The 10,987-nt window shown below is 38.5% G+C and overlaps 1 protein-coding gene across 1 annotated transcript; it reads left to right on the top strand.

Moving 5' to 3' along the window:
- The first annotated feature begins 499 nt into the window (after positions 1–499).
- On the top strand, positions 500–10,318 carry il1rl2 (interleukin 1 receptor-like 2). The gene is made up of 11 exons (XM_025063864.1): positions 500–953; positions 2,986–3,196; positions 3,343–3,511; positions 3,718–3,877; positions 4,037–4,108; positions 4,254–4,380; positions 4,726–4,865; positions 6,503–6,646; positions 7,333–7,494; positions 8,194–8,391; positions 8,677–10,318. Exons 1-11 carry the CDS (start codon positions 884–886, stop codon positions 8,868–8,870), a joined length of 1,647 nt encoding a protein of 548 aa, XP_024919632.1. The 5' UTR covers positions 500–883; the 3' UTR covers positions 8,871–10,318.
- Positions 10,319–10,987: the final 669 nt, after the last annotated feature.

Genomic DNA, 10,987 nt, shown 5'->3' on the forward strand with positions numbered 1-10,987 from the left:
GATGGGTGGTATTTTCTAGCTTGAATTTCATGCAAAGGTTAGCAGAACATACATAAATTGAGGTGCAGTCGGAAAACCCAGGACCAGTCAGAGGCTCAGTGCAGTCAAGGAAGTCAACTGTTGAGCTTCAGCAGCTTTTCATTCAGGGTAAGTTGCTAACAATCAAAGAAATATAACATCTTTTCAACTTTTGTATCTATTTTAATTTATTTTTAACAAGGCTGTTTAATTTAAAGCTATTATAGGTCTTTAAGTTTAAAGTTTTTGCATTGTTTTCATATAATCAGATAGCCTTTATTGTCATTTGCATAACAACGTAAATACGTTGGGTAGACTCAGTTTCCAAAAAAAAGACAAGAGAAACCAAGACAAGCTAAGCTAAGATAAGATAAGCTAAGATAAGCTAAGATAAGATAAGATAAGCTAAGATAAGCTAAGATAAGATAAGATAAGATAAGCTAAGATAAGATAAGATCAGATAAGATAAGCTAAGATAAGTCATTGTGGTTATCAAGAATTTTGAAAATCCAAAACAAATATCAAGATAAGATAAGACAAGACAAGCTAAGCTAAGATAAGAACTCTTATCATGGTTATCACCTCATGAGACAGTGCCAATTGTGTTTCTGTATCCTGTAGAATTTTTTCCAAAAATCCTGACATAACTTTTAAATAACATCTCAAATGTGTCATTACACATGGAACTTCCTGGGAACTAACTGGAACAATTTTAGCCCTACCTTCACTTCTCACTTCCCCTTACAGGAGTATTTTTGAGACAAAGGCGCAATTATATTTATTGAAGGAGTCATTCCTTCAAGAGCATAAGAAATGGCTGATAAATCAGTGAAATTTGACCTGTTCAGTCTCACACAGGAGAACCATGGCACTGTCCTCAGGGTGGATCTGTTCACTGGCTGCATTCATGTTTCTAGGACCTTTTGTAGCACATGGTAAGTAAAAAACTTGTCCTATCCTCTGAGCTTCATGTTTTTGTTTCTTTTTTTTGTTTGTTTTCTCAACAAAACTAAGTCCTCAACATAAACGTTCAAAAACTTACATTTTTCAATTCTAAGCTGGCAACTGTTGCCAACTGTTCTTAACATAATCTTTTACACGTGTATATTTTCTGGTTATCTCCTACAGGGAGAACAAGTTATTTGACAAAGTTATCATTTTAATGTCAAGGCAAAATAAAATCGGACTTTTAAAGAAGTTTCTGGAAGTTTCAGGTTACTCAATAATAAATGTCTTTGACGCTCAGCAGCTAAGGCTAACTGTACAGTGGGTCAATGAAGGGATTTTATTTTTACTTTAAATAAGTAAACTGTATTTACTTTGCTGTGGTTGTACTGCAGATTTAAAAAGGAGTAAGTAATAAAACAGATGAGAACAATTCCTGTATCCAGTATGCACTACAGCTATACACGTTATACAGAAAAAGGAAGTTACCGGCAAACTTTGTCACCAAAATTGCTCAAGAATCCTTAAAGGTATGAGTCAGCTAAACCACTGCGGTGTCTGCCGCAGAAAACAGTGAATAAAGCTGTGAGAAAAACAAAAGGACTGCTCTGTGCGAATGTTCTAGTCATTATTGGTAGACTGTTCATAAGAAGTGGAAAAAGTTAGTGTAGCAGTTAACTACCCGAATATAACGGTTGAACTGGGTCTGAATGTAGGTCAATCTAAAAACTTATTCCAGGAAATGTTTACATACAATCTGAACTCACTACAGAACTAACTTTAAAATGTTTGATATTTTATCTTTGGTAAGTTGTGGCACAAATGAACAGAACAAGCAGTGGTGTCAAACATACGACCCGCAGGCCAAAACGATGCATTCTCTCGTCAGCAATTTCAAATACCAACAAGAGTTTTAGGTCCACAGTAACTGCAGCGCGGGGAGTTTCGAGATAAACATAACAAGTAGGGATGTTCGATAACAATTAGCATTATATGTAATATATGTAAAAATCGTTATTGTCAAACATACGAATAATGAAAACCCAATAACGCAATGCCTGGGTTTCGTCAAATGATGCGTGCCCTATAAATAGTTTTGGGGAATAAACTGATGTATAATCAAGTGAGAGTCACTAGATGGCAGCATCGCTCATTCAATTAATCTCATACTCATACAGTGGTTTGTATTGACAAATAAACCAATATTACCAGGCCTGTATCCAGTATCTGTTGATATTGAAATCGGAAATTAAGTGTTTGGACAATATTATTATATTGAATATCGTCAAAAACTTCGGATATATAATATCGGACATCCCTAATAAAAGCAGCAGAAAGGCATATAAATGGTCAGTCTGCCGTCACTCCCCTCTTGTAATATATAATTGTTCTTTGATAATTCACCACAAGTCAGAGTTAGTAGTTCACAGATACAGACAACCCCCGGCTCCACGCCGTGTAGCGCACAGGTCCAGTAACACTGGCCTTGGTAAATGAAACAGCCTCATCAGCCAATAACCATCATTCTCCATTAAATCCTCACGTTCCCTAAATACATGCTCCCGTCTTATTGCAAGATGTTCTAACAACACTACCGTTGGAATTGTTAAAACGGTTTGTGTTTCCCAGCATCAGCGTCGCCAAAGGCACACAGCTGTAGAAACACATGTACGCTAGCTCTGGAGCTATCGTGAGGCCCGAGTATTTCTACAACCATTTCAATTTTGAGACGTCTGAAAGTGAGCGTGGAAAAGGGCGTAAGACACTGTTTTGTGCGTACGCTAGGTTTGCACACAAGGTGCCGCCCATTTCTACACTCATTCCGGTTTTGATACATTAGAACGTCAGCGTAGAAAAGGGCGTAAGCAACTTTCTTGTGCGTACGAAACATTGATACATCAGGCCCCTGGTGTACTGGCCTGTCTCCATACTCCATACACAATTAACCTTCTGGCCTTCTAAAATTGTTGATTAACAACCAGTGTTGCTTCCTGACTTCTCTCTCTCTCTCACCCCTAACAGTGCACAGCGGAAACACAGAGACGTACCTCGCGAGCGTCGGCCACCTCTTCCCGCTGAGGTGCCACATTTCTTATGCTCACACCAATGTGACTTGGAGCAAAGCAGGGAGAGGTGACAAGAGCCTCCCCAGTGGAGTGGAGGTCAAGGACGGACTAATGTGGTTTCTACCTGTACAACTTTCCCACAATGGGACCTACATCTGTGAGAAAAGGTATCAAACTCCAGGATAGTTTACGCTGGACAAATTCAAATTTTTGCTCACCAGCACGGTGACTATTGTACAGCCCGTGTAGTCTACAGGGTTAGAGTAAGCTAGCTTCCTAACATGGATGAAAATGTCCGTCTCCTTTTCTGCAGAGGCGAGAATAGATCGGTGGCGATGGAGTTTGGACTGTTAGTCTCCACAGGAGACTGTCCGGACGCAGCTGAGAATATAACAGTTCCTCTGGGAGTCAGAGGAGGTTTGCCTTGTAAACAAAATGAGATCTTCAGACTCAACGCAACAAGGAGCATACGATGGATGAAGGTATAAATGATAATAATAATATATTGAATACATATTTAAACTTTCATATAAGGTTATATGCTTAAAAGTTTAAGAGCCACTGATATGGAGAAAGGTAAGTTAGGTCATAAACCTGGAAACAGTGCCCTCTACTGTTCACCTCAGAAAGTCCTCCTTAATTTTATGTGACCAATACATTTTTACAGTGTTTTTGCTTCTTTGCGTAGGACTGCCACCAGGTAGAGCTCCTCTCTTTGCAAGACAACGGGTACATGAGGCTTCCTGCAGTCAAGGAAAACGATGCTGGAAAATACACCTGCCTCATAGACATCAGTTTGGATGGCAGGACGTACACCGCAGCCCGCAGCATCCAGCTGACAGTTAGCAGTACGTTCAAAAATATAAGATGAAACAGCTTTCACTGAGTTTATATTAGAAAAGCGTGTATATTTGGTATACTAGTAGTATATTTATAGTAAGTATATGTAGTTGTAAACGCCTCACAACCAAAGCACTGTGTGATTGGATCACATGTACATGTTTCAGATGTTGAAGACATGATATACGTTGAACCTCAGCTGGTTTTCCCTCGTGACCAGGTGGTCATGGTTGAAGTTGGTGAGTTGCACAATAACTGCACCATCTGTGCAGAAGATCTGCAGTTGATATTGAAAGATGCTCAACGTAGATCGTAAATAAGAACTGGACATCTACTGTATATTAGTGAAATAGTTCTGTATACATTCTGCTGCTTTTGCTTCAGGTCAGAAGGCCGAGCTCAGGTGTTTGGCTTACATCGGCTTCAGTAAGGATCAGGGAATCCTCATGTACTGGACCGTGGAGGGAAACTACATTGAGGATTACGAAGAACTGGAAGAGTTCTGCGAATAGTAAGTGTATGCGCCATGATAGAAAAAGCCTCTGTTAAATAGCATTGATTGTTTTTTGGAAACCCAACTCTAATTGTGCCCAACAATGATGACTAGCATGCTGAAAATCAATAGCTATGGTATTAAGTGGACCATTAAGACAACATCTTAGACCAGAGCTGAACAATAAGCAGCAGCATATTCAGTTTAATGAAGGTAAGGCGGTAAACAGATTAGTGCTTGGTGGTTGGTTACGTGACTGAAAAAGTCTTTGTATCACGGATACAATTTGTATTCTGTTCTCACTCTCTAAGCTACATCATGAAATAAAAGACTGACTAACAAAGGCATATCTTTGTCTTACAGTAAGTACAAGAGAGGCAGGGTGTATGTCATGTCCACTCTGTCCATCTCTAAAGTACACAGTGTCTTCTTGAATGTCCCAATTCACTGCAACGTAAACAGCCCAGCAGGACAAAATGTTGGATTAGTGGTGCTTAAGGAAGGTAAAGTATCTTTGGCTATTTTTAATAAAAATGTATACCACAGCAAAAATCACATTCAGCAAGGTACATTATCTTTGAATGTCTGATCCTGCAGACAAACAGCACTACAGGGTCTAATCCGCTCAGTATCTTGTACCTAAGCCCAGAAAAAATAAGCAATTTAAGCTAGCAGTTTGGATCACAAAACAAAGTTAACACTAAAGTCAGAAAATCAAAATCATGATTTTGAGGAGCTCTGCAGTTGGAAATATCTAACCTCCTCTGAGGAGTTTGGTCCTAAAGGTGAAAACGTTTACAAAAGTGACAGACGTGAGTTTTCAGTCACACAAGGTTGTTAGATTGGAAGTTGAGAAGGCAAGAGGAATTTTATCGTTTAGGAAAGTGATTATTGAAGCCCTCACTTCAATCACATGTGGCTAGAATACCCACAAACCTTTTCATCTCTTGGATCAGATTTTTTTTTTTTTTTTTGCGGCCCACAGAAGTTGATGATTGGAGTAGGGCTGCACGCTGGCTAGTTTTGTTGAAACACTTGCCTTTACAACAAGGAAGTCCACTGCTTCACTGTACTGTAAGTCAGGTCAATTTACAGTATTTAAAAATACTTGGGTTTCCTCCTACAGCACAAAAACAGGGTATTATGGTTTGACCTAATAACTGACCACAGGTTTGAATGTGAGCTTGAATGGTTTCTTTTCCTCTACCTATGACCCTAAGATCCAGGCAGTACCACGGCCTCGCCCATTGCCAGCTAGCATTAGCTCTAGCACCCCTGTAACCCTATAGGCCGACGGTCCCCAACTTTTTTTGCTTGAAGAGTTTTTTTTTTTTTTTTTTTGCGGCCCACAGAAGTTGATGATTGGAGTAGGGCTGCACGCTGGCTAGTTTTGTTGAAACACTTGCCTTTACAACAAGGAAGTCCACTGCTTCACTGTACTGTAAGTCAGGTCAATTTACAGTATTTAAAAATACTTGGGTTTCCTCCTACAGCACAAAAACAGGGTATTATGGTTTGACCTAATAACTGACCACAGGTTTGAATGTGAGCTTGAATGGTTTCTTTTCCTCTACCTATGACCCTAAGATCCAGGCAGTACCACGGCCTCGCCCATTGCCAGCTAGCATTAGCTCTAGCACCCCTGTAACCCTATAGGCCGACGGTCCCCAACTTTTTTTGCACCACAGACCGGTTAAATGTCTGACAATTTTTTCACGAATCGGCGCTGTGGCGGAAAAATACAACTAAATAAAATGATACAACCGGCATAAAAATGTATGTATTCTCTACATACAATATCGCAATACCGGCATAAAAATGTATGTATTCTCTACCTACAAAATCAGCAAGCCACTATGTATGCAACTTTATTAGTAGCGCCCTCGTAACATCGCGCTTGTCTTTAAATGCAGAACGCATATTATGCAGTGCGGGCAGGGTGTCGCAATAATAAAGTGTCTCCTCACCGACTCTCTTACCCTGTGCAAAGAAACCTTCCAAAGACATTTGTTTTTTGCTATCGAGGCAAGCACCTTGACATTTATCAAGTACTGAATGAGTCATAGACAGGTGCATGGAATTTTTCAAAATGTGACTGATTCACCATCTGTCTTCTCATCTCCTCTGTGTTCTTCCTCAGCTGACCACAGCAGCTTCAGTATCACTCTATCAATCTGCCTTGTCACTTTGCTGACGCTTCTGATACTGGCTGTGGTCTATCTCTTCTTCAAGGAGGATGTGCTGTTGACTTACAGAAATATGGCCAACCATTTATCAAGACCTGGTCAGTGTTTTGTTTTTTTAGAATTTTTTAGAATATAGTCAAGTAATATTGTTGAAAATTATCACCTGGATTTAAAAAAAAAAAAAAAAAAAAAAAGAAGATTTTTGTTAACTTTGGGAAGTGACTCAAGGAATACGAATCCAGAAATATTTTTGTGCTTGTTCAATGATTCTGAGTATCGGAATGGTAGTCACGAATGAACTATGAGTCATATGAATACACACTAACATTTATAGTTAGGGTAAAGTTAGAGTATACAATTCAACAAATTCTGCTATTTTTGGCCTGTGGAGGAAACTGTGGTGGTACTTGGAAAGAACCTACTCACGAACAAATAATGAAAACACTGGCTTCAATCATGTAGCTCTGGCTTTGTTTTTATATAAACAGGGACACGTTTGATTTAGTAGCCTTTAGTCAGAAAGGCTTGGTAAATTCTAGTCATGTTTTTTTTCTTTATCTCAGGGCTTCTCTGTTGTGGTACTGTGGTTGCTGTTATGTGTAAAGCTCTGCTGTGTCTTCATTGAAAATACGATACGATAAGATATTTAGATGCAAAAACTAAGAAAAAGCTAGTCTCATAGTAACAAGTAAATCGCCATAACATGGCTAAACAAATGCATATCGGTAGGTTATCAGAACCTGCAACAAAACACAACTGAATCAATGCGCTCTGTTTCCTTTAGCCCCTGATGGAAAGCTCTACGATGGCTACGTGGCCTTTCTTTCCGAGAACCAAAGATCGGCAGAGTCAGCAAACTTTGCTCTGCAGATCCTGCCACGCGAGCTTGAGGTGAAACACGGCTACTCCTTGTTTATCAGAGGACGAGATGACTGCCCTGGTGAAGGTAAGCAACATGCACGCCTGGTTTATGTGTGGTTGTAAAACAGCTAACCATGTATTTTAATGTGCTGAGGAAGTGGAATTACAAAACGGAAAGTTTTCTTCAGTGCGACTTTTTTTCTCTTCACTAGTTAAAAAAATAAAAAAAATATATAAAAAACTAAATACTAAAAAAGAAACTGTAGTAACAATTCCCACAAACTGCACTCAGTCACAGGTTCTCTTCAACTTCAACAACTTAAAAAAAAAAAAAGTACTAGGCGACTGGGATGAGTTACTACATGAAAATGATTCCTGTTCACTGACGTTTCTCACAGAGAAAAAAAGGGGAGTTCCATAGGGTATTTGTTAGCATGCCTACTTCAAGATCAGCTGGTCTTAGGTTTAATTTCCAGAGAAACCACATGCTTGGTACCTCCAAGGGGCAGCCTGATGCAACTGATCTGCTGTTAATACGAGAATTTCCCAAGTGTGGGATCCATGAAGTTGAAATGATTATTATTGTATTATTGGTAAGGATTTTAAGAAATAAAAAGAATGGTTTATTATATAGTTATCATAACGTTATTTCAATCTAACAACATCAGTTTTAGTCAAAGACAATGTACTGCACCCACGGGTTCTGTTACAGTAATTATTTTTATATATAAAAGAATGAGTTAAAGGTTAAAATCTTTGTTTCCTTTTTTCGACTACACTTCAGCTTTTCACGACATCATCTCTGATACTGTGACCCAGTGCAGCAGACTGATTATTGTTCTGTCCCAGTCCTCGGCTGACAGCCAATCAGAGGAGGGACCATCCTTACACGCCGACCAAGGACAGCTGTCCTATGAACAGAAAATTGGAATTCATGACGCTTTGACTCGGAACGAACCTCAAGTGATTTTGGTGGAAATAGGTGAGGGCTTCACACAACGGGTTTGATACATGCCATTTATGAGACCACAACAACACAACCGGGGGCCAGTTAAAACAATCTACCAGACTCTGTGCTATATATTTTATATATAATATTTTAAGTTAAGAGCTTACAGTAAAACCCGTGTACATTTATTTATTTATATTTTCAATATGAGATTTTGGGGGCCAGATTTTGTGCTTATTCTATGTATTTTTGCTCATATTTCTTTTAAGTTATTAATATATAATTAAATTATTCAAAATTCCTCCTTGTGTTTACTAGATGGTCCGGTGGATTATGGTCGTCTGCCAGAGTCTCTTCACTACATCAAGAGAAAACAGGGAGCCCTCATGTGGGAAACAGGCTTTTTGGGAACAAACAAACCTACAAAACTGTACTCAAAAAGAAGGTTTTGGAAGAAGCTACAGTACCACATGCCTTCAGTGCCTGTGAAAAGCCTGCACACTGGCATATGAAACAAGTCTGTTTGGCTCAGAAAGCCTATTGCTCTTTGTTACATGACAAACTTTGGGGCGGCTGCCTGCATACTCAGGTCCTGAGGCAAGATTGAGTAACACTCAACTGCAATTAAATCAACAATAACAAATGACTGTATGTTCTACACACTGCCAACAGCAGTGATTCAAATTTGGGTGCAATCAAAAGAAACAACAATTACTGGCTTATTCCGTCATCGGACCTTACAGAACAAAACTGTAAAAGTACATATTAAGTCTATATGGGAGGGGTCTGAGACTAGAACCCTGAGGGATCCCTCATGTCAAAGCCATTCAGTTAGATTCATCATTTCCACAAAGTAACTCATAAATAAAGACAAGACTTTGTTAGTGGATGTCAAAATGAATTTTGAAGTTTGACTCTGACCTGATGGTTACAGTGTTCCCCCCTGGTGTTTTCTGTCACCTCAAGGTTATAACCTGGTTTTAACCTTGAGGTGACAGAAAACACCTCAAGGTTTTCTTTGTACATGGTGTGGTTTTAATGGGAACCGCAGCATACATAACATTTGAGATTCTTCTCATTTAATGGACCTTTTTTGGAAGTTGATTAGAAAGCAAAGTGATTTCCATCAATAAAAAAAAAAAAGTCAACATCCTTAGAGATAACCAAACCTGGTGTGAGTCCTTTAGCATGTGTTATGACAAATTTATATTCTGTGTTATTATTCACCATTTGACTTGTACTGAACCTCAGGTAGGGAAATCCACTCATTATTGTTTCTCTGGCTCCTAAAAGGCTTTGAAAAGTGTATCCACATAATCCCTGTTTCTGAGTTCCTGTAACACCAGATAATCTCACAGGTAGCGATTGTACTGAGGCCAACGTGCACTCATATTCTTGTATGCACACACAAACATATCCAGCACACTATGCACTTGCCTGCAAACTGGTACTCTCGTACAGACCATTGCCTGTGTTGCTCTCTGTAAGACCTGCGCCCCGGAGCTTCATTAAAGCTTCGACAACAACTTTCGCGTTAATACTTTAATAACTTTGTGGTAACAGTGTCATTAATTAGTTAAAATAAATAAAGTATTTATTATGAATAATTAATAAAGGTATAAATGACTGTACCTTTTGCTATTAACATGTGCTGCATGCACGAAATGTTCTAGCACCAGAAACCACTAAAAGATAATCACTTCCTTTCGACATGTTTCCTGTTCAAAGTTAAAGAGCAGATTATATCACTGGTCTCATTTATCTCATGTACCATGACATCCTGCAGCGTCTTCAAAAACAGCAGTTTTGGACATGTTTAGTCCATTTCAAACCTTAGAGCATTTTTTTACGAAAAAAAAAAACAAAAAGTTGCCACTGTGTTCCTTTTGTGATTTTAAAAATTTGCAATAACCTATTAATGATGTGTCATTGTTTCGTTTTATATGTCATTTTTTGCCATTACCCACGGGCCACAATCGTCCTAAAATTGAACAGGGGGGGCCGGGTCAGGAGCAGATAGATGGAGCGTTCATGTGAACTAAGACAAATGACATGTTATGCATGAAGGCTAAAACGCTGAAATGCTTTTATCATTTTCTACGCCATCATCATTTGTCACACCACTGCACACGCTGAATGTACACACACACATATATATACAGTATGTACACATATATACATATATAGATATATGTTCAGACAGTGGTTAATGTTGCATGGCAGTTGCTTTTGTATTTTAAGCATGTTTAGAGGCAAGAAGTCAATAATTTGCTTTTTGATTCACGCAATATTTGAAACCAGTAGAATTATGTACGCAACTAAATACTTGTTTTCTTTTGCGATCTGTAAGAAATGTACAGAATCGCTTCATTTCTTTTCACAGAAGGTCTAATTCATTACCACTTTTGCAGTTTAGTTTACATTGTTGGCTTTCTTCCGATTTTTCAGTCTTGCAAAAGACCGCCAGCGGTTAAAATAAAGTTCTTTCTTTCTTCTTTTTAGCCTTTGGCATGTCTGCTCATATTTAGATTGGCAAAATAGATCAAATCACATATATATATATATATATATACATATACATATATATATATATATATACATATACATATATATATATATATATACATAT

The sequence above is a fragment of the Cynoglossus semilaevis genome, chromosome 16 (genome assembly GCF_000523025.1).
Source record: "Cynoglossus semilaevis isolate Cse_v1.0 chromosome 16, Cse_v1.0, whole genome shotgun sequence".
NCBI lineage: Eukaryota > Metazoa > Chordata > Actinopteri > Pleuronectiformes > Cynoglossidae > Cynoglossus > Cynoglossus semilaevis.

Coding starts and splice junctions, on each gene's coding strand:
- il1rl2 (XM_025063864.1), top strand. CDS start 884: ATGGCACTGTCCTCAGGGTGGATCTGTTCACTGGCTGCATTCATGTTT. Junction 3,512..3,717: donor GGAGCATACGATGGATGAAG/GTATAAATGATA, acceptor TTCTTTGCGTAG/GACTGCCACCAGGTAGAGCT. Junction 3,878..4,036: donor CATCCAGCTGACAGTTAGCA/GTACGTTCAAAA, acceptor TACATGTTTCAG/ATGTTGAAGACATGATATAC.